Source organism: Zalophus californianus, chromosome 1 (genome assembly GCF_009762305.2).
Source record: "Zalophus californianus isolate mZalCal1 chromosome 1, mZalCal1.pri.v2, whole genome shotgun sequence".
Taxonomy (NCBI): domain Eukaryota; kingdom Metazoa; phylum Chordata; class Mammalia; order Carnivora; family Otariidae; genus Zalophus; species Zalophus californianus.
Genome location: NC_045595.1, coordinates 66,982,008 through 67,005,910, shown reverse-complemented (window position 1 = coordinate 67,005,910; position 23,903 = coordinate 66,982,008). Strand labels below are relative to the sequence as shown.

Here is a 23,903-nt window from a genome sequence, read left to right as displayed (position 1 = left end):
ATTCACAATGGTAACCAGAAATATAATGTAGCTAGGAAATACCTTAGCAAAGAATTCAGAAGTCTCTATGAGGAAAAAAAAAAAAAAAGGAAACTGTTATTAAAGTACAAAAAGGAATATCTAAGTAAATTAAAAGATATTCCACGGTCTTGGGTGGATTTGAACTAACATTATAAAAGTGTCAATTTTTTCAAACTAATTTATAAATTCAATGCAACCTAAATAAAAATTCCAACTGGATTTTTTTTAAGGAACTGAATCAAGTTACTATAAAATATTTACGGAAAAATAAAGATCCATAAATGGCTAAGACAACACTGAAAAAAGAAAAGTGAGGGGGTGAATTGCTATATTAGACATTAAGACGTGTTTTGGGCTGAACTGTGTCCCCTCAAAATTTGTATGTTGAAGTTCTAACTCCTAGTACCTCAGAATGTGACTGTATTTGAAGATAAAGACAGATACATGTTTAAAAAGGTAGTTAACTGAAATGAGGCCATTAGGGTGGCTCTAATCCAATATGGCTGTTGTCCTTATAAGAACAGTCTATTAGGACACACAGAGGGAAAACCATGTGAAAACACAGTCAAGGGGAGAGGCCTCGGGAAAAAACAACCATGCTGACACCTTGATCTCAGACTTTTAGCCTCCAGAATTGTGAGAAAATTAATATCTGTTGTTTGATGCATCCAGTATGTGGTACTTTGTTATGCAGACCTGGCCAACTAATACATACTACAAAGCCATAATAATAGTTTGTCCCAAAAACAGACCAATAAACCAATGGAGTGGAAAAGGGGATGGGGAGAGAGACCCACATATATATAAAAACTTGATAAATGATAAAGAAGGCACTACAAGTACTGGAGGAAAAAAGAACTGGGTCACCATGCGGAAAAAAAATTAAACTGGATCCCGATTTATACCATTCACAAAAGTGAACTCCAGAAGGATCAGAGTCCTAAATGTGGAAGTTATACGAACAGTACAAAATGTAAAAAAAACAAAACAAAAAACATTTCTGTGGCATTGAAAGAGGGGAAAACCTCTTCAACAATATCTCAAGAGCATAAAATTTAAAATGAAATATTGGCAGGTTTAATTTAATCAAAATTCTGTTCAGTTGCCAACACTATAAATAAGGTTAACAGACAAATGATAGAAGACGCTTGTGACACAGAAGCTGACAAGGATCTAGTAATATTCGAGGTATCTGATAAACTCCTGCAAAATGTTAAGAAAAAGATGGGAAATCCAATATGGGGGAAATGGTAAAAGATACAAACCGCCAATTCACAGGGTAAAAAAAACCAAAGTTACAAAGAGCTGTTCAAAGTCATTATTAATGAAAAAAAATGCAAATGAAAGTAACACTGCGATACTAGTTTACATCCATCCCTCAGATTAGCAAAGGAGTCAAAGGTGCTTAATGCTAAGTGTTGGTGGGGATGCGGGAACGCTCATGCACTGACAGTAGACTGATGATTTCAAAAACCCCAGAGTCTGACCCCGTCTGTCTCTACCCACTTCCATTGAGCAGCAGCGGGGTCTGACCTCGAGCTAAAGAGCAGCTACCTGGGGAGGGTGCCTGGGAGGCTTGAGGGGAATCAGAACTTGCAGTACCACTGAGCTGCCTGGGCAGACGTGGAAAGGGACAGACATGCACCCATCAGAGAAATAAGCTGCATTCATCTTCCAACCAGAATAAAAACCTGTAGATTTTGGCATGTGGAGAGCCTTCGTAGGGAGGACTCCAGCTTTAACAGTGTACAGTGCTTGTACAGTGCTCACAAGTTTCAGCTTAAATCTGCCTGTTGTCACCCCATCTACTTCCCCAGCCTGGAAGGGGCAAGTGGGGCGGGGGTGGGGAGCACTGGGAGGAGGGACCTTGCTTGCTGTCTCCACTGAGAACCAGTTACTCATTCAGTACTACGAACCTGCAGCCAAGACAATTGAGAAAAATTAATGGTGTGAAATAGAAAGATCAATGTGAACAGACTACCTCAGAAGGAAAAGAACCCAGGGAACAAAGGGACAAATTTGAAAAAATTCCAATATTTTATCCTCTGGTGTATTTGAACGGGTATAAGTCCATAAAAAAGAATAAACCATTACGAAGAAGAACTGGGAAACAAGAAAGAGTTCTAAAAATTAAAAAAACGATATATGAGGGGCTCCTGGGTGGCTCAGTCGGTGAAGTGTCTGCCTTCAGCTCAGGTCATGATCTCAGTGTCCTGGGATCGATCCCCACGTCGGGCTCTCTGCTCAGCGGGGAGTCTGCTTCTCCCTCTGCCTCTGCCCGCCCCCCCTACTTGTGTTCACTCTCTCTTTCTCTCTCAAATAAATAAATTCTCAAAAAAAAAAAAGATAAATGATTACCAACATATTTAGGTGGAAAAACTAAACAGTAGACTAAACACGGCCATATCTAATGTAATAACCTGAAAGATACAATCCAGGAAATTCCCTATGATTTAAAGTGATAAGGAAAGAGAAAGAACAAAGTCAGAAGACACAGAATTCATTTATCATTTTAGAGTTATTCAGTCTACAGATACTTATTAGGGAGAGGCCAGTTACCACCTGGTAGTGGTTTAAGAAGTGGGAATAGATAGTTTAACAGGACAGATGAGATTCTTCCTCCCAGAGAGCTCATATTCTAGTTGAAGGAGGACAGACCAAAAACAGATAAATTTAAAAATAGAGCATGATAGTGACAAGTTCATTTTTTAAAAATTCTATTTACTTATTTATGTCATCTCTACACCCAACGTGGGGCTCGAACTCACGACCTCAAGATGAAGAGTCGTATGCTCTTCCGACTGAGCCAGGCAGGGGCCCCTGAGAGTGACAAGTTCTACAACAAAATAAAGCAAAGTGCAATTAGGGCCAGAGAGCCAACATCTGGTCTGCATAAGACAGGGTTTCTCAAGCTTGGCAAAGCTGACATTTGGGCTGGATAATCATTGGCTGTGGGGGCTTTGTTGCGCACACTGCAGAATGTGCAGTGGTATTCCGGGCCTCTGCCGGTGAGATGCCAGGAGCACTCCCCGTTTGTGACACCAAAAATGTTTCCAGATATCATCAAAAATCCTCAGGGGGGCAAAATCGCCTCTGTCGGAAACCACCGGCCCAATATGAATTCTAGTAAAAAGAACAGAGAAAATGAAGGGAAATGAATCATCGGAGAAATGATGTAATAAATTTTCCCAAGGTAGAAACAGTCAGATATATTCAGGCAAAAGGGGCCAGTGGGTGCTCGGCACAATGAAGGCATAAGGCCTATACCCAGACTTTAGTTGAGAAATTTCCAAATTCCTAAGAAAGAGGATTCTAGAAGATTCTGTAGAGGAAAAAAATACCATTCAGATGGGCTTCTCACTGGCAACGCTAAAAGTCAGAAGACAACAGAACATTATTTTCAAAGTTCTAAAATAATATGATCTTTGAATTCAGAATTCCACATATTATAAAAGTAGCATTTAAGTGTGAAGGCAAAATTAAACTATTTTCATACAGTCAGAGACCATTCCCCTTACCCCCATCTCTACATGAAAGAATTAGTCAATGATGTCCTGAAGCAAAGATGAAAGCCAAATACAAAACCACTTAGATGTGTGATATAATAAATAGTGGTAATCAAGGAAAGCCACCAAGTGTATAATTTAAATAATTATTGATGTGTAATGCACACTGAACAGTAACATCCTGGAAATGGAAAATGGGAGGTAAAGAAGAGAGAAGAGGGGGCGCCTGGGTGGCTCAGTCGGTTAAGCGGCTGCCTTCGGCTCAGGTCATGATCCCGGGGTCCTGGGATCGAGCCCCGTGTCAGGCTCCTGGGATCGAGCCCCGTGTCAGGCTCCCTGCTCGGCGGGAAGTCTGCTTCTTCCTCTGCCTGTAGCTCCCCCTGATTGTGCTCTCTCTCTCTGTCAAATAAATAAATAAATAAATGTGGACTGGGCTAGTGAATGGCAGCACCTGTGCTGACGTGGCGCCTGAGTGAGCAGACCCAGCCTAAAGGTATTTGATTAACAAAGTAAACATTATGCGAGCCAAACACGACAAGTTCCAGAAACATAATCCATACACTCAGGTTGTCAGTTTACTACCAATACGTGTTACACAGAAGAGAGGAAGCAAGGAAAAATCAGCCACAAGACTGTTCATAGCAGCACGGCTGGTAACACGTGCAAACGTACGTCACAGAACAATGGTAAACGGATCACGGTATAATCACGATGGAACCCCACAGCACCGTGAGAGCTGACAACTGGTAGCTACGCTAATTCACACCGGTGAATTCATGAACATAATGTCAAGTTAGAGAAGCAAGTCACCTAAGAACGCGGGTCAGTCCACATGGCAGCTGGGAGAATGATGCCTCACGTTTGTGCAGCCCTTCTTGGCTCCAAGCGTGTTCATTTATGTAATCTTATGAACCCAGCAGACCTAGCAAGACAGGTTTGATACTGCCTTTAAGTCTGCTAAGAGGATAAGTAACTTTATGCGGGTTTGCACAAAATTGCTTTAAAGGCTGGGAATGATGGCATGATTCCATCACTCCTCCAGTGCCCAGGAAGACTTCTCTGTTCTCACTGCCTCTTCCTGCACACTGTTGGGGCCAGCCCCCCGCAAAGTGCTGCCTTCTGCTGGCCAGAGAACCCTTCATGCTGGGCACTGGGTGCCGATGTCAGCACCATCCCTGCCCTGCTCACCGATCTCACTTTTCAGGGGATTCTGAAATCTTTGGAGACCTCTGGGGGAATGTCTTTCTTTTTTTTTCTTTTTAAGATTTTATTTATTTATATGAGAGAGAGTGGGAGAGAGAGCACGTGCAGGGGGAGGGGGAAAAGGGAGAGGGAAGAGCAGACTCCCCGCTGAGCAGGGAGCCCGACACAGGACTCCATCCCAGGACCCTGGGATCATGACCTGAGCCAAAGGCAGACACTTAACTGACTGAGCCACCCAGGCACCCCTGGGGAATTTCTTTCTACACTTTGAGTGATGGAATGGAGAGAAATGGAAATGTTTATCATGATCATTTTATTTGTTTTAAAATTTGCGGTGAACACATGTACACCCTGAAAAACATAGGTAACACCTCATAAGCTGACAGCTTGACAAATTTTCACAAACTCAAGACACCCATGTAACTCAGGAAAGAGAACACCACCAGCACCCGAGAGGCCCTCTTCCTCTGAAAGGTAGCTGTTCGCTGCCCTGGCTTCCAGTGACAGTCTGGTTTTAAATTTGATGTACACAGAATCTTGCCGCACACACTTTTGTGTCTGGCTTCTTTTGCTCTGAGTGACATCTGTGAGATTCATCCATTTTGTTGCCCGTGGTGGAGGCTGGTTTATTTTCATTTTGGTGTAGCATCACATTGCATGAATACCCCAGAATGCATGTCTCCTGTCTACTACCCATGGGCGCTGGGTTCCAGCACAGGGCTAGTAAGCACCGTGCCATGATGAATGCTCTCCTGTACGTCTTTAGAGACCATGTGTACACATTTCCGTTATGCATGCACAGAGAGGCGAGATTGCTGGGGAGGTGTGTGTGTGCAACTTCTCGGAAGGCTTACCTAATGCTGATTTCTAGAGTATGCTTGCAGTTGGTTGGTTCAAAGACAGAAAACACACTACACAGAGCTCAGATTGTCCATAAAAGTGTCATGAGGAGGCGCTCAAGCAAAGAGGCTTCAGGGGTTTTCTACCCTCTCTAGTGACAACAGCTGCTGCCCAGGGGGACAAATACATCTTAGAGACCTGGACTCCACCCTCCTGGCAGAAGCCCCTGCCCCAGACCATTCCAGGGCCAGCAGTAAGGGGAACTCACTGCCCTCCTAAAGCTGTCCGTTCCATAGCTCAAGTTCTTAGAAATCCCTTTCTCCCCGCGGGGGTCCCCCCCCCAACCTGCCCTGCCCTGCCTTTCCATTCCAGACCTCTCAAATTGCAAGTGGTTCTGCATCCCCACTCTTCCCCATCCAAGCCAAAGTGCTCAGACTGTGCCCCACAGGCAGATGGCCCCAGCCTAGACCTTTCCCACCTGCACTGCCCATGTCCTCAGGGTCTGGAGCTTGGGACACTGCATTTGCACGTTGGAGGTCCGGGTTACAGAAAGGTCTCTAAGTGCTACAGCTACTTGCCAGGAGATCAGGCTACTGGGGACAGAGCAGAGAAGCAGGAACAAGCTGCCTCCTAGTCCCTGCCTGCCCGCACGGGCCCGCTGACTCACCTCCCCAGCTACCCGTGGCCGGGCTCCATCTCCCTCCTGCCCTGGGAATGAAGCCTTAACAGACAGTGCCGTGCGAGGCCTGGCCTGAAGGCTGGGAAGCGTCTCAAGCACCTCAGGGTGTGAGGGTCCCTGCCCCAGAAGACAGCTCACCAGCAGCTCACTTACTGACTCGGTAGCCCAAGCCCTCAGCATGGATCCTCTTGGCCATGAACTGCCCTTCGATCAGTGCCCGGATCTCCACAGCCCTAGGGAATGCTGAGACCTGTCCCCAGGAGAAAGCAGGCACAGTGAAAACTCCTTGGTGTCCCTTCATTGTATGTGTGCGTGCATGTGTATGAGTGCATGCATGTGTGTACATGTGCATGTGTGTACGTGTGCGTGCATGCATGTGAGTGTGTGTGCGTGTGCATGTGTGCATGTGCATGCATGCGTGTGAGTGTGCGGGCGTGTGCGTGTGTGTTGTCTTTTTAAACAACAGCCCAGATTCAGAACTCATGACTCAGGCCTCCAGAGCAGCTCATACACAGCTGGGGCTCTTGACCCACTAAGCACCTGCCACACACGCTCACACGAACACATTGCTCACACATACATGACCCCAGCCTCAGGCATGCTCACTTCGGGGACACAGAGCATCAGAGAACTCAGTCTCAGGCCACCAAGGGTTCAGCACTGTGACCTCAAATAAGTTAAGTAAATCTTGCTGGGATTTTCATTTTCTTCCTTAACAAAACCGAGGTCATAGTGGTACCTGTTTCAGGGTGGGTATAATGATCAAATGAGACAACAGAGCCTGGTCTAGGTGTGTGATACTAAGTGAGAACCCACAGCTGAGGAGTGTCCATCAGGCTAATGCTGATAGGCGTCAATCCCAGCTTCGCCCATGCCTTAGCCCCTGAGACCAGTGACAGACCCTACCTTCTCCCTGACACACCCCGACAGGTTTGTGCAAAGGGGAACAGGCATACCTTCTCTGTATGAACAACAGAAACCAAACCGACCCTTCATCAGAAGACTCAGGTGAGCGACCCCCCCCCATAGTTTATATAAAACTTTCCACTTACAACCCAGTATGTCATGACTTCATCAGCCACAAATCTAATGGCAACTGTAACTGTAACAGTTACTAGACAGAGGGACTTAATCCCACGTGCACAGTGGAGGGGAGAGGAAACAGTGCTTCAGGACCAGGAGGACTGGGTGTGGAGGGCCCCCTGCACACCAGGCCCTGGTGACTTGGGCACATGATTTAGCGTCTCTGGACCTCAGGATGCTCTAAGCATTCAATGGGGGACGCAGGGAACCACCAGCACGGTGCTTGGAGCCAAACAGCATGCAATAAATGTTAGTGCTTCCTGTCCCAGAGGCTTTCAATCAGGAAGAAATACCCGATCTGGGGACAATGTGAGTCCTTGGGGGTGCAGGATTAAGTTTGCCAAGGGAACAGGCTCTATGGCTTTCAGTGGCAGTCAGTGTGGACACGGGTCAGCTCAGGGGAAAGCCCCGAGGTATTCTGCACTCCTCTTTGTGAGAGAGAATCGCATCTGTCTTAGATTCTGCGGATTCCCCAGCACTAAAATACACGCCGGCACATCAAAACGTTTGTGCGAGCAAGAGCGGAGTAAATGAATGAAGGCCCTCAAGTAGCAGAACTTGGGAGGCAGTTGTTAAATTCAATACTCGAAAATGGAGCCAATTTCTCTCCAATACCAATACCACACATACCTGTCGGTTTTCTGTACTAAACCGATGGCGCCCAATAATTTCAGGGGTAATCTCCATTACGTCAAAATAAAAACCTGAAACCAGACCAGGAAGAGAGTCACTGTCGGTAATCAAAAACAAAAGATAAGCCTCACAAAGACTTAGGACAGAATAGGGTAAAATGACCCCATATCTCTGTCCCCCAGAAGAGTCGGGAAAGACAGGAACTGGAAGGGCCTGGCCTAGATGCTCCTAGAGACAGTTCCGCCTACTCTTACCCGATAGCCCAGACCAGAGGCAGCTGCCCCACCAGCCCTGAAATACCAGGGCAGGTTTGATCAAGGGCAGCACATCCCCTCCCTGCTCAGAAGGCCTGGCCCAATGCTGGGCCCTCTTCCGAAGAGAAACCTGCATCTGGGGCAGAAAGCTATATACGTGCGCACACCAGGGTAGAGCAGGAGCCGTGGCTGCCCTCCCCGAGGCTGTCACCAGGGGCTCTGAGGGGGACAGAGCCCTCCACTCAAAGCATGGAGAATGGCCCTACCTCACCCAGATCATTGGGCCTCACACTAGTTTGGAAGGCCCACGGAACAGAAGGACAGACAGCTAGGGCTCCCCCTGGCTTGCTCCGTGGCCCTCCTGTCAGCAGCTACTGCCCTTCACAGGCCTGGGCAACACCAAACAGCCTACCCAGATTCCCGCCGTTGCCCATCTCCGTGGACCGCAGCGCCTCGGAGAAATCACTCCAGGAACAGGAAGCGGATTCATCACGGATCTTCTCTCTCATGAGGGAGCCGTTTTTAAAGCTGCAGAAGTGCACACAACCCTGAGGGGGGACCCACTGCTTGCTGACTGGACCCATGTGTTTTGGTGAAGAGTCCCAGGTCAAAGGGCTGCAGGTCAGGCTGGACCACAACCCCCAGGCAGTGGCTTGCAGAGATCTGAGGTTCTCCCTCAGGTATCAGGCCCAGCGAAGGTCCCCAGGAATCACTGGGGAAGGCTTGTCTTGGGCTCTGTTTACAGAGGTTGCCACAAAGGCACCCCAGGGAGAGACGGGGAGCTGTGGCTTCTACATGTTATACCACCTGGATGATGGAACAGAGCTGGCTAAATATACTAGACCTACATATCCTCCAATGGTTCCTGGGGCCTAGAGGCTCAGAAACTTCCCTGAATAGCCTCTGGCGGGTTTCCAAAGGCCTGTCATCAGGGTGCAGAGCACACCTCCTCCATGACAACTGTCAGGGGGCAGGATGTCCTTCCTACTTTTTATTGAAGGTCTACCACGTGCTAGGCATGTCCTGACAACACTATGAAGTAAACCTTTTATTCTTTGCATTTTATGAGCAAAGTGTGGCTCACATGTGCTATGGGGTCTGCCCCGGGCCACACAGGATATAGGTGTTGAGGATGGGATTGGAATCTGGGTTTGGGGAGGACTCCAGGTCCGGGGTTCCTCCCCACCCAGCTCTGCTGTCAGAAAAAAACCCAATGAGTCCCAGGGTCTCAGAGGCCACAGAGCCTGCTGAGCAGAAGAGCCTGAGGGCTCCACATGGTGTCAGATCTGCCCACTGCCCACCAAGCCTACCACAGGAGCGCCATGTAGTGCTGGACATCAACCGGGTTGCAGAAGACGTGCCCTTCCAGGGCGGGCATGGGCTCCTGGAGCCAGAGAAATAGGGTGTCGCTGGTGCCCAGGCTGACCTGGGAAGAAATGGGCAGAGATGAGGTGCCTCTCTGCCCAGCTCCGCCAGCCCTGACCGCCTTCACTTCACTCTTCAGGCTGCAGACCTCAGATTAAATGCCACTTCCACAGAGAAATCTCTTCTTCTAACCCTCCCACACTAGATGGGTCCAAAGTCAGCAACCAGATTTAGGTTCTCATGGAAACTGTGGGCCGATTTTCTAGAATTTACCACAATTGCATCTAACTAATGGTTTGGGTGACAACTGGTTCCCAAATGACCTTCCCACTAGACCCAGAAGGGCACAGGTTATGTTTTCTTTATTCACCCAGGGAGCTCACAGTCCTCCGGCCCAATGTCTCACCCTTCCACCACTGTACCCACCAAGACCGGCCATTGTCAAGGGGACCTGCCTACCTGGCAAAGGCCATAACCTTCTAAGAGCAGGTCCTGGGGCCTGGGTCTTCCTATCCCCTCCCTCAGCTGCCTTTTGGGACTGGCAGACCCTCTAAGAAGCAGGAAAGATGCTGCTGGGGCCCTCGTCCCCCAGGGCACAAAGAGCTGGCTGTGCCTGTGGATGTGAGAAGTCACCTTACCGCAATGTCACCCTCCTCCAGCCTCATGCCTGCCAGCGACGCTGAGAAGAGGAGGGGAGCCTCTGATTAGCTGGAGGTCACACAGAGCCACAAAGCAAACCACAAGTCACCCCCAGATGGGAGCCAGCCCCGAACCTCCCACCCCAAGCCACATGCTAGTAGAGGCAGGAACAGGGTGAGTTGAGGGCTCAGAATGGCCCAAGGGGAGGTCCCAGTGGGTCAAAGGGTAGAGTCCCTGAGGTCAGGGCCTCCGATCTGAGCTGGGAAGCCTCTTCCAAAAGGGTCCAAACTCCCCACCATCAGGTGCTGCCCAGAGTGCAGAGAAACAAGGGGGCCAAGTCAAGACACCAGAATACACACGGCAGAGAAAGACAGGGGTGAGGCAGGAGTGTAAAAGGGGCAGAATGTAAAGGGCAGTGTCTGTCCCCCTGAGACATGAGGCCCAGAACAGCAATCTGCATCGGCCTGGCTCACTGATGCACTCTGGAACTGAAAGAAGGTCTGACATGGACCTGGGCGGGGTGCTCACTAAATGTCGAGTGACTGACTGGGCGAGTGAAAAGAGAAACGTGGAAGGGACAGGTAAGGTAGTCCTCCACCATGAGTGTGTCAGAGCCTTGGATCCAGGAACCCTACCTCAGAGAACCTAGCCTTTAGGGATGAGGGAGAGGACAGGGTGTGCGCGTCAACACCGTTCGCATTGTCCGAGCACTGGAAGCCCCACTGACCTCCACCGTAAGGGCTAGGGAAAGAAATGTGGAGCAACTGGCCCTAGGCAACCGTTAACGTGATGCTGCACAAAAATATTGCCTGCGTTAGTTAAAACAAAATATGTGTACTTATGAGCACAGAAAGCAAGGTGGAAGGATAGCCATCAAAATTTTAACTGTGGTTATCTCTGGGTTAAGAGATCCTTCCTTTGGTTTGTCAGTATTTAACAATTTTTTTTTTTTTCTGCAGTGAAGAGGTATCCCTTGTGAGTAAGAAAAAGAGCGTGAGCCTTGGTTAGTCGGCTTGGTTGTTGTTGTTGTTGTTTTAATGAAGGAGCAATTAATGCATGACTTAACTCAAGGTCAGACTTAGGGAGGGACCAACTGAGGGCTACCTGCCTGGTATTGCCAACATTCAGCCGGAAACCAAGGTCCAAGAGGAAGGATTGGAAAGCTGCTTCTTTGTCATTCCTGCTCAAACATGCCCAGAAGCTCACTTTAGTGATTCAAAAGGCCCATTCTTCCCCCTGACACTCCTCTAGTTGATAGAGGAGGTACAAGATACATTGCCTAATAAGACTCAGTGAAGTTATTTTCATTCTGAAAGTGTCGAACTTTCCTAAGTTGGTGCTCCTACACCAACCGTTCTTCTCTGAGGGAGGCTGGACCTCCCCGCTTTTAGGGTGGGGGGGAACTGGGGCCTGCGTGTCCCCTGGGAGGGGCACCAGAACCCACACACTGCAGGCTGGAGCCGCCTCTCAACCCAGGGGACAGAGCTTGGGGCTTCATGCCTTGCCACTGTGGAAATCCGGCCACTGTCCACCAGCCCCTGCCTCCTCCCCACCTTTGGACCAGGAACACTGGGATCCCTTCCCCAAAACCTGCTTTGATTGGTTCTGTGCTTTGCCAACAGGGTTCCGTGTGCCCGTCTCCAGAAATTGCCCAGGGATAGGAAAGGCCCTTGTCTGGCTCCTGGAGTTCCCTCCAGATGCCAGAACCAAGCCTGTCCCAGGAGGGAGGGGTCACAGCCAGGACACTGATGCGGCCACAGGTGTGGGGACGTGCTCACTGTGCCCTCAGCTCCAGAGCAGACAGGCCGGAAGCGGACCGAGGAACACCATGAGCGTTAGCATTATTCTCAGTGATGGCTGTAATCATAGTAGCGACTTCAGTGTTTTTCCCGATAATCTAATAATAATACTGATAATGTCCCTATTGCTATTAAGGATTAATTTTAACAAGGACCACCCATGCTATTTCGAGGTATACAACTCTACTCCTAGACATATGCGTCTCTCTCTATTTATTTTGGATGCCCCCGTCCTGCTCGTCTACACAGCCAACAGAAGGAAAGTACAGAGAGGCTGGTGGGTGTTGAAATCAGGAGGAGCGCTGAAGGCAGAAAACAACTAAAAAGAAATGTGTTTCAAAGGACAGCAAAATAGAAGAAATAGAGAGCCACGCTCCCTGACCATAGAGAGAAGCAGGAGAGGCTCTAAGAAGGAAGTCAGCCTCCCTAGGACAGCAGACCCTGGCCCCACCCGGGCAGCAGCCCAGGTCCTCTGCCACGTACTTGACACCTCCTCAGAGCAGGAACTGAGGATGCTGATTTGGAGTAGAGTTGCCAGAAAAAATGGAGGACGCTCGGTTAAATTTGAATTTCAGAGAGATATACTTTGGCCCATACTTACACTAAAAAATCGATTGTTATGTGAAATTCAAATACTGCATGGGATGCACTTATCATACTAATTATTCATCATCCCTATGAAATTCAAGGCACACTGGGTGTCCTGTATCTATCTGTATTTGCATTTACCTGGCAACCCTAATTTGGTGGCTCTTTAGGAAAAGCGCCTCAGGGGTGGGGCTGAGGGTCCGCAGTCTGATGGCACAACGTGGCCACCTGGCCTTTCTTCACAGACCTGATGACACTTCCCGGAGTGGCTGGGGGAGGGACAAGGTGTTTGGATGAGGAATAATTCATACCCATAGATCAAATGACGGCAAGGAGACCCAAAACCATGTCCTAGAGGAAAGGCTGGGGGAACCGAGATGTTTAGCTTGGAACAGAAAAGTCAGTTAGGGAGGGGTGGGCATGACCACCTGCCTTAACCGCTGATCATTCTCACCGGGGGTGGGGGGTGGGGGCAGCCCTTAGCGGCTCCAGAAGGCAGAGTCAGAGCCAAGGCAGGGCAGGTACAAGGCATCAGATTTCAGGCCAGCAGCGTGGCAGGCGGCCAGGGAGGAAGGGGCCTGCCACAGAAGGGTTTCCAGAGGCTGGACTGGCATTCTCAAACGTCCAGCATGGACCAAGTCAGGCTACTTGGAGAGTGAAATCCTCCAGGTACTCACCAGGGTTGTCCCCAGTGAAGGCCACCACTTTGCATCCTGGAGGAAATCCGTAGCGCTGGATGTAGTAGGAAGAAATGGCTCCCTGAGGAGGAAAAGCAAGCATGCCCTACTGAGGCAAATCTGACCTACTCTGCACAGCCCTCCAAGCCTCAGGTCACAAGAGTGTTACAAGCTCCAGGTCACTGGGCCTGCACTCACATCAGTCCCTGTCCTAAACCAGGGATGTCCCTCCCGTTCACAAAAAGCCAGAGGAGCCCAGCACAGGCTTGGAACACAAAATTAGGTCAACCCACTGCCTTGAACACCACTGGATTTTGAGAGGCAGCTAGAACAAACCAATCCCCAACTTGTACTTGTTTTGCAATCTCCAAATTCTGGGATAGGATTAGTGGGAAATAAATAACAAGGGGGAGGGTGCCTGGGTGGCTCAGTCGGTTAAGCATCTGCCTCCGGCTCAGGTCATGATCCCAGGGTCTTGGGATCAAGCCCCGCATTGGGCTCCCTGCTCAGCGGGGGGGGTCTGCTTCTCCCTCTACCCCTCCCCCCTGCTTATGATCTCTCTCTCATGCTCTCTCAAATAAATAAACAAAATTAATTAAAACATTTTTAAAAAATAGATAACAAGAGGACACAGAGGAAGCAAATTCATGGAAGAAGATAATGCCCCACACCCTTGCTCTGTCGGCCCAGTAATCTGATTAACCAAACACGTAAGTGCACAGGTCAACATTCTAAAGAAAATAAACCAGAAATGGCAGTGTCGGGGAGGGAACACCCCTGGGGAAGCATGGCCCCAAGGGCTCCTCCCAGGGCAGCTGTGGGACCAGACAGCAGGGACCCCTCCGAACAGACCCATAGTCTTTAGAGAGCATAGCTATAAAGGAAAAACAGTTTTTCCCCTTTCCCTGACTTTATCTCAGTTCCAAAAGGTTAAAACAAATGATGGGCTGTCCAGGGGTCTGGAAAGAAAATTCTGCTCCTTCCAGAAAATTTCGGATTTACATCAGAATAAGCCATCTCCTGGGAGAGAAATGTCTTGGCCCAGTTTGCCTCAAGAAACAGAGGCTGAGTCAGGGTTTGTGTGCAGGTGGCTTATTTGGGGAAGCGATCCAGGAAACAAGAGGGGAACTGGGGAGGGAGGGGAGAGCCCACCCAAAGGTTAAACTGTCAAGCTGGTCCTCGCTGTGGCAATGTCCGAGGAGCTGTGTGAAGGATCTGGGGGCTGTCCACCTGGGGACGGGACAGGGAGCAGCTCTCCACAGGCCCCCACTAGTGAGGGGTGCCCCGTGGGGTGTTAACTCCGTGGACTTCCACGTTTGCAGGGCGCAAACATGGAGTCACAGAAGCCCTGGGCAGAAAGTGAGAGAAATGAGATAGAGCTGGGGCAGGGTGCTGCCAGGTGACACCTGCGTGAAGCCACAGCTGCTGGCAAAATAGGCGGGTTAGGAGACTGCAAGCCAGGGCTGGAGAAGCGTCCGATACCATATATCCCAAATACTTTCCTGCAGAAAATGAGTAAGCTATCTGGGCACTACCTGCAGGAGAAGGGATGATGGGAAACATGGAATCGGCTTGCTTCCCCCCGTCACATGGGTACATATGTTACAAAAAAAAATACCCTTTTCAGAATCGGTTCTTTTCTGTTCCTCAAGCTGCTAGTCTGTGCACGGGCTCCCTCCTGGAGGCATGCGTTCCTGGCATAAGGCGAACAAAGCCTGCTGCCATGGACCAAACACTGCTCTCCAGCTCACACAAAACCAGAAGCTGTGCATGGAATACCAATCCCAAAGGCTTGGCCGTTTAGTTTCCTGTTTGCCCTTCCTTATTCTTTCCGCTGGGCTTCAGCGGGCCTGGGTCCTGAACTGTCCCTCGAACTCCCCTCCAAGGCGGGCGACACCCCTCCCTAAGCTCTGTGCATCAGAGTTGATCTCCGAAAAGTGGCTGGGACTTGGAACGGGCAGCACAAGCAGGCCTCAGGGACCTTCTCCTTCCTTCCCACCACGCTCAGAACCACCTAGAATTCTCGCTCTTCTCAATGTCTGGCATGTGCTCCCACCAAAAGGCCCCTGAGGGCAGGGCCCAGGTCTCCCTCTATTCCATACTCCCCCACAGAACAGCCACGAACGTAGTTAACTAGGGGACACCGGTGTCTATTCTGAATGGGGGTGCCATGCTATTTTGCATCTTTTGCTATGGAGTTGAGGTTCTTTATTATATTTTGGATACTAACTCCTTGTCACATATATGATTTTTAAATATTTTCTCCCATTCCATAGGTTGCCTTTTTGTTTTATTGATGGTTTCTCTTGCTGTACAGAAGCTTTTAAATTTGATGAGGTTCCATTTGTTGATTTTTGCTTTTCTTGCCTTTGCTTGTGGTGTCAAGCCCAAAAAAATCATCACCAACACCTGTTTTCTTCTAGGAGTTTTATGGTTTCAGGTCTTACATTCAAGTCTTTAATCCATTTTCAGTTAATTTTTTCATATGGTGTAAGTTAGGGGTCCAATTTCATTCTTTTGCATGTGGCCTGCCCTAAATGTTTTTTAATGTTACCCTTGGGACCCACGCACTATCTTAAACAATTTTCTGTTTTTTATTCTTTAAAAAAAATTTTTTTAAAGGTTTTATTTTTAAGTAATCTCTACGGGGCTCGAACTTACAACCCCGAGATCAAGAGAGCATGCTCTACCGACTGAGCTAGGCAGGTGCCCCTAGCTTAAGCACTTTAAACGTCAACTCATTTCTTCTGCACAACGGCCTGATGACATAGAAAGTATCATTGTTCCCACTGTTTCGGGAAAGATGGAATGATGGGGAAACTGAGGCACAGATTAACGTTACAGAGTCAGTGAGTGGCTGAGGCAGGGTTCCAGCCCGGGCAACCTGGCCGCCAGAGCCTGTGCTCTCCCCAGCTCGTTCATATTTCCTTTCTGTTTTTCTCCAGACTGCCTGCTTCAAGCTTCAGAGGTGTTTCCTAGCCCTAGAATGTCAACATTCTGTGTATTTTTGTCTACAGTGGTGCAATCACCCACCACTTATATTTTCCACTTTTCTTCCTGTTCTAATAAATTTCTAGTGGAATTTTCCAAGGTCTCCCTTACCCTACACCTCACCGCCATGAGGCAGTCATCCGTGCATGCACCTGAGTACCTGCTAAATGCAAAGCATCTGGCTTCGATGTACGTCAAACACTTCTCACACTAGCCTGACAATCCCGTGTGTATACGCCTGTGTGTAAATAAATGAATGAGGGTGACTGTGTGTGTGTGTTCTGCACTGCCCGGCCCAGTAGCTGCCAGCGCTGAAATGAGCCGCGTCACCAGCAAGGGGACCTACCACCACGGAGCACGATGGTATGGGTGCGCCAAGCTTCTCCTCTAAATGAGGCGCACAGGCGCCAAGGCAAACCTGCGACCAGACTTTGTCCTGGATCTGCAACAAATTCATTCCAGAACCTAAGGAATGAAGGAAATAAGAAACAGAAATATCTCTGAAAAGGACCTGTTGTGGACATGCACCCATCTGGCAGAAAGCCGACTGATCTCTTGCAGCAAACTCAGACCTGGAGCTCTTTCCCAACGGAATGTATACAGTGTGCCTGGGTCATTATGTAACTAGAGAGCCAGAGAACCAGAGGTCAGCAGGGGCCCTTGTAAACACATGGCCCCATCACCTCCTCCAAATAGTCCTCACGTCAGCTTGGGAATCTGCAGTCCTAAGACCCGACACTACACTGAGGAGGAACTGTTCTTCGTGTCCCCTGGGGCTCAAGGGGTCTGCTCAGAGGCAGCCCCATGCCGATGTGGGTAGCCCTCAGGCTTCCCCAATCACATCCAACTTTCAAGGAAATCACTGAGATCAGCTCACTAAGCGTGTCTGAAAACAATCTACGTCTCCCAAGGCTTTCCTGAAGATGGCAAAGGGGAGAGAAGCCAGAGCACAGAGGAGGCTCTCCTCTCCTTCCCCGCTGGGCCCAGGTGGAGGCAGACAGCCGTCGGCTGAGATGCTGATGCGTCACGCACCCAAGTGAGGAGGTGAGATGGCTGGGAATCAGGGGGTGACTTCTCAGGTTTGTGAGGAGAGCGGAGTGGAGGGCCTAGCCGAGGCTGTAGAACTGGAACTTTGGAACGCCCGCAGGAGCGGGGCCATGACGCTTCCAGCAGCCCTTCACAGCCCCGGGGGTGGACACAGGCCGTTCCAGGCTTAGGGCTCTGCAGGCCTGACGTGTGTGGGAGCTACTTGTGGGAGTCCCTTCTTCTCCAGACTGTGAGTGAAGTTGGGAGGCCACCGCTTGGGCACCTTACTTTCTCTCCCTGAACGCTAGAATAATATGTGGCATACGACAGCACTCGGACAACTCCAGATGGATTCCCAGGAGGCTCTGAGCATTCCGAGACTCTTCTGAAGCCCCACGAATAGGTCCAGGCTCACGCTCTGCACTCGGCTCCCCTCTGCGCTTCACAGGCCTTCTAGCCTGGCCTCGTGCAAGAGTGCCTTCGGCAGCCTCCTCCCAGCTCTCCTTCCTCACTGGCATCGCTTACGTTAATTTTTGGCAAGGCGTTGACTCCAGAAACTCACCACTCCCTTGAGTTCCACAAATGTGAACACAACTTCAAGAAACAACTCCTTGTGGGAGCCAGGCTCCAAGATGGCTCATGCTCGTTGCCAAGCTCCGCTATTCACACCTAATGAGGTCCCTGCCTTCCTCTACCTGGGTAGGTCTGTGCGACCAGTAGGGTGGGCCAGAAGGGATGGCATGTCACTTCCAAGGTTAAGGTGTAAAAGATTCTGCAGCCTCTGCTTGGCCACCCTCTCCTCTCATCCACGCTGGGTGGAGGGGGATCCAGCTCCAGTGTCATTGGTGTCCTATGGAGGCCCACATGGTGAGGGGAGTGAGGCCTCTGGCTAAGAGGTCTGGGGCCCTGGAAGTGGATCCTCCAGCCCCAGTCGAGCCTTTCGATGGCTGGTCCTGGTTGCCAGCTTAGAATGCCACCTCATGAGAGCCCCTGAGACCAGCACCACCCAGCTCAGCTGCTCCCAGATTACAGACGTGCAGAAATTCTGTGAGATAATAAACACTTGTGGTCGGGGCACCTGGGTGGCTCAGTCAGTTAAGCGTCTACCTTCCGCTCAGGTCATGATCTTAGGATCCTGGGAACGAGCCCCACATCAAGCTCCCTGCTCAGTGGGGAGTCTGCCTTCTTCCCCCTGCCCCTCCCCTCACTCATGCTCTCCCTTCTCTCTCAAATAAATAAATAAAATATTTTAAAAATAAAGTTCCTACTCTGCTAAGCAATGCATTAGACAAAAAAAATTAAACAGTTGTGATCTTTAGCTGCTAAGCATTGGGGTCATTCGTTACACAGCAAAAGATAACTAACACACTCCCTTCATGGCAAAATATGAAAGGGCTATAAGTCTGGCACCCACCGGGGGGGATGAGGCCCACACCACCCACAGGCATGCACGTCCATGACTGACGAGGTGCACTACCCCCCAGGACTCTGAAGGCTTACCATCACTGTAGTCGATAGGGGCGTAAGACCCGAGGAAGAGGGAAGCAGCAAAACTACTGACCTAAAGAAATTCTCTGTGAAAGAGAGAAACACAGTGAGATAGGCCTCATTTCCATAAGCAACTGAATACTCTATACGCACCACCCGAGAAGAGTTTTAAACTGGGGAGGGAAGCGGAAACATTGAGTGAGATGCCCCAGTAATGGCAGTGACCGAGTATCCCGGATTCTAGAGCACTGGAGTATCTGGAATACCAAGAACTGAGTCTTTGGGAGAGGACACCTACCTCACTCTGCAGTTTCTGACAGGCCAGAAAACTATCAAGTCCACCAAAGAGAAAAGAGCAACAAGGCCTAGAAAAAGCCATGCTTATGGAAGTGCTTTTCTGCCCAGCTCCAGGAGCATGGTGCCTGATTTCCTTCCTCCGTTTCTGTGGTCTTTATAGCTAGTCCCAAGGGAAGTGGGATGTGTGGCCTAGAGGATTCAGAACAAAGATACTCTCGGGGGTTCAGAATAAATGAGTGAAAGTCGGCCCCTCAGAAGCACCAGAGCCCAGGCACGAGCTGGAGAAACTGATAACGGATTTCAAATGTCCCCCCGAGGGTCCGTGCTTCCACATGGGACTCAGGGGCCCTTGGACCACAGCAGAGAACGCCAGCACCTCTTGTACCCCCTCAGGCCACCTTTGTTCCACACAGAGTGAGGAGAGGGTTTTTCATCTCTGCCCTTACCCCGCCTCCGCGCCCCCCCCCCCCCGAAATCTACACGGCTAATGCTGCAGAGTAATCTGGAACCTTGAATCGTCACATAATAAATGGGATGTTGTTAACGCCCAAGATTAAAAAGGCACTCTGGGACCCTCTTCCCTCTCGTGCTCTCTATCTCTCATTCTCTCTCTCTCAAATAAATAAATAAAATCTTTAAAAAAAAAAAAAAAAAAAAAAAGGCACTCTGGTTTAACAAGCGCTGATCATTTTCTAATGATCCAGAGATGAAAATCACTAGCCAAGCTGTGGAGCTGCTTCCCAGGCGGCATTAAGAGCTGGCTTGCAGCACCTGTGGTGGAGGACCGAATCTGAGCTCCTGGACACAGGCTCTGGCTGAAGGCCACGGCTGGGGACACATGGGTCCAGCTTTCCCCATTTCCAAAGAAAACATCAAGCCCGTGCCAATCAAGAGCCTGGTAGCCATCCTGCACTAACCATGCAGGAAACTGAGGGGACAGACACTAGCAGGCACCCGGACCAACTACTCAGGTGGCCCCAGGAAGACACCAGTCCCCACAGCTCCCACCCTGCCCTTAACCTCTGCCCCTGACCTCCGCCCCGCCTGGTCAGGAGAGGCCCTGACTTCTCTTTCCCATGATTCCATTCTCTCCCTCCTCTTTGGAAATGGCTTGCCAGTGAGAAATAAGCAAACTGAATATATACCATTTCTAATGTCTGCTAATCGATGTTTTTGGCCAGTGCACACGAGATGTATTTATGCTAAAGGTATTATAAAAGAAATTCAACTGTGATTTAAATCAAATAGGAACGTTTTCACCAACCTCTGTCTGTGAGTAGGCCTCGGGATTCTGCTGGTAAATCTTTGCAATTTGGTTTCCTGTAAAACGCTGAAAAAAAACTGCAAATTCTTAAAAACCCAACTCCTACGTGCAATGATCATCTCTGGAACTTGAGGCTGGCATAGCATGCTCTATATATGTGTTAGTATCGTGAAAGCTTTACAAAGGCCTCAAATCTAGAAATGTTGGCTGAACACCCTTAGTGAATAAGCCTTGCTCCTCACCCGCACAGTGACCGTGCAGACCAAGGGCATCTGCGCAGAAGACGCAGGTACGTTCCCCACCCCTCCCTGTTGTTTTTTTTAAAGCCGGTGGCCCAAGAAGGGTCCACATGACCCGAGCTGGGCCAATTGCAGCCAGCCCTGGGAACGGTGGCCGAGGCCAGTGGGAAAGAGGCATTCTTTTTTTTTTTTTTTAACCTTTCCAGGAGCTGCACTAAGTGCCTTGCATACATTGACTCCTTTCAAAACTGCCCAAAGTGTAAGTGCTATTTGTATCCCAGGTTAGAGGCTGAGGTAGAGGTGACATCATGACCCCGCACAGCGCACAGTCACGGTCACACCTCAGCCCCCCGCTGGGCAACGGGAGGCCTGTCCTTGCTCATGGGTCGCAGAAGGAGGCAGGGACAGCCTTGAGCAGAACCAGGGGCCAGAAAGCCCAATCCTGGCTCTGCAGGGGCGACACCCACAGGGCCTCATGTGATCCCCACTGGGGCAGGTCACCAGCTGTGTCCTCCCAGACACCCAGGGACAAGGGACCCGAGCCAGCAACAGGACCTTCCTCCCGGGGCCAACCCCAGCCCCCAGCCCCCAGCCCCCAGCGGGCGCTGCACACCTCATAGGCACGGGAGCCGGTGAGGCCGCTGAGAGCCTGGGCCCCGCCCATGGCGGCCTCCAGCCCGCGGCACTGAGCTGTGGTGCTGGAGTCCATCCACACCGGGCTGTCCCTGATGGAGAAACAGGCCTGGAAAGGAGGAACGAAGGCACAGGTTTGAATTCTGCCTGCTGACTCTGGGAGCCGCCCTGGCTCTGGCAGTTCCACAGCCAATCACAGAAGGTGTGGGCACCTCCTCTCTGGATGTGACCTTGGAAGACCCGCCAAACCTCGGCTTGGCCCAGTGGTGTCTCTCCCCAGAGGGCTCAAGGGAGAAGGTTCTGATGAGGACACCTGAGTACCACAGGCAACACTGGGGGACGCACTGGGGAGGGCTAGAACTACAGCAAAGTGCAGTTTCTCAGGGACCTTTGCAGCCAGGAACCATGGAGAAGACAGAGCCTGCCTTCCCCGTACCACCAGGAGGCGTCATGCCCCAAGGGGAGATCTCTGAGGGGGAAACTAGCCAGAGCCATGCCTGGCAGAAAAGGCCCCGTGAGGAGGGCTATGCACCTGACCCTCTGTCCAGACACCAGCTATTTCCACCGGGAGGCAGGGCAGACCATGTTCACCACACTGCGGCTGAGCCAAGTTCCTATACCCTTGACAATGCACAAAAGCCCCAGACTTCTGGGCCTGCAGAGGCTTGGGCCCTTCTCCCCGCAGTTACCTGTAGCTGCTTATGTAACAGGAGGTCTGGTGACAGGCTTGTCAGCACCCGGCTGGCCCCAGCCTTCCAGTATACACTTCCATGTTGCTGTCAAGGGAAAACCCAAGCACACGTTCACATGGCCCACATACTGGGATCACCTCCTGGAGACACAGAAAGACTCCAGACCACACCCCAAAGAACTGGCTCCAAGCCTGCCCCTGCCACTTCTTACTCACAGAACTCATCCCCTTTCTGAGACTTGGTTTTCACCTCTAGAAAATGAGAACTCTGCCCTGTCCACCTCACAACTTATAGGAAGAGTTCAAGAAAGAATTAGTGGTTTGGACTTTGGTATCCTTGTAAAATTGTATTTAAATACATTGCTCATATTACCTGAAATTCATTCTTTTATTCAGTTACCCGTTCATTCATTCAACAAACATTTCCTGAGCACCTAGATCGTGCCAGGTGATGGGATAGATGAATAGAACAGTACTGTCCCTGTTCTCTACGATATTGTCTTTGAGTCAGGGAGAAAGACACAAACACACAATTACAAAACCCTATGGATGTGCAGTGGCAGGGCAGTGGGGACACAGAGGAGGGGCATTGAACGAGCTGGTAGAAAGGACATGATTAGCAGGAAAGGAGCTGGAGTGTGTGGGTGCCCCACGCGGAGAGCAAGCGCGGCTGAGAGAGCCTGGCAGGTGTGGAGAGCGGTGGCGCTCCACACAGTGGGCTGAGTCTCGGGTGGGAGGGAGGTGGTGGGGGCGGCATCCTGAGCACCAGGGCCTGGACATACATGCCCAGGAGGTGGGGGTTTATCTTGGAGGTGTGGCAACTCTAGATTAGCAGGGGAGTGACATGGCCAGGGCTGAATGTATGGAAGGGTTTGGAGGAGTCACAGAGAAGGTATGTGGGAGGCAGGGAGGCCTAAGCAGAGGACCAGTGAAAAACCGTAGATATTCAGCCTGGGGCAAAAGAGGAGGATTGGAGAAGAGGTGGTAGATTCAAGAGTCATGTAACCAATCAACAGGACACGGCTACCCCTTGGACGTGGGTTCGAGGATGACAGGTTGTGGCCCTGGGGAAAGACGGAGCACTCAGTCTAGCACATGGTAAGTTGGAGGTGTTCTTGGGACACCTGGCCATGGGGCTGGGGGACGCCCAGGAGGGAGAGAGTCTCCCAGCCTGGGGTTCAGATGAGAGAGGTGGACGGGATCCCCCAGGGAATCTGTTTCTGTTTAACAAGGACAGGAGCGTTAAATTCCTGTTAGGTTGGAGGGTAGAGGAAAAGAGGTGGCTTCAGAAAAATTAGTAAGCGCTCTCTCATGAGGATGTGAAAGCCGGCTAAGCCACCATGGAGCGAAGTGATTCAGATGGTAAGACTCAACTTGGGTCCTGACTCCTCCTCCAGGCAGCTGTGTGACCCTGGGTAAGTGACATCACCCCTCTGTGCCTCAGTGTCCCCATGTAAATGGCAATGATATTAAAGGCAGTAGCTAAAACTTAAATTAAGTTTTTATGCATTATGTATTTAACATTCACATCGACCCTAAGGCAGATGAGGGCACGGAGGCACCAGAAAGTTCGATGACATGCCCCAGTCACTGCTTTTAAATGGCGGGCCTGGGGACAGAGCCAGGCAGAAGACCCAGAGCTCCCGTGCTAACCGCACCCCGACACCACCCCATAAAATCACTGTAACGATCAGGTTAAATAGTATACATAAGAAGCACCTGGGTGGCTCAGTTCGTTAAGCAGCAGACTCTTGGTTTTGGGTCAGGTTGTGATCTCAAGGGTTGTGAGCCCTGCGTTGGGCTCCGCACAGGGCGCTGAGTCTGTTTGAGATTCTCTCTCCCTCTCCCTCTGCCCCTTCCCCTGTTCACACACACTATCTCTCTCTCTCTCTTTCTAAAAAGAAAAAAAACAGGGGCGCCTGGGTGACTCAGTTGGTTAAGCGGCTGCCTTTCAGCTCAGGTCATGATCCTGGAGTCCTAGGATCGA

At 50.2% G+C, this 23,903-nt stretch overlaps 1 protein-coding gene across 1 annotated transcript in view; it reads right to left on the bottom strand.

Annotated features, from left to right (window-relative positions):
• The window catches only part of XYLB (xylulokinase), a 51,938-nt gene that overhangs the window by 13,088 nt on the left and 14,947 nt on the right, over positions 1 to 23,903 (bottom strand). The window contains exons 5-15 of the mRNA XM_035724376.1: positions 21,915 to 22,001; positions 21,206 to 21,334; positions 20,342 to 20,419; positions 18,805 to 18,865; positions 16,625 to 16,743; positions 13,288 to 13,369; positions 10,223 to 10,263; positions 9,530 to 9,645; positions 8,632 to 8,747; positions 7,963 to 8,036; positions 6,403 to 6,499 (exon numbers count right to left, since the gene is read on the bottom strand). Coding sequence (XP_035580269.1) covers positions 6,403 to 6,499; positions 7,963 to 8,036; positions 8,632 to 8,747; positions 9,530 to 9,645; positions 10,223 to 10,263; positions 13,288 to 13,369; positions 16,625 to 16,743; positions 18,805 to 18,865; positions 20,342 to 20,419; positions 21,206 to 21,334; positions 21,915 to 22,001 — 1,000 coding nt within the window. The remainder of the gene's footprint in view (positions 1 to 6,402; positions 6,500 to 7,962; positions 8,037 to 8,631; positions 8,748 to 9,529; positions 9,646 to 10,222; positions 10,264 to 13,287; positions 13,370 to 16,624; positions 16,744 to 18,804; positions 18,866 to 20,341; positions 20,420 to 21,205; positions 21,335 to 21,914; positions 22,002 to 23,903) is intronic.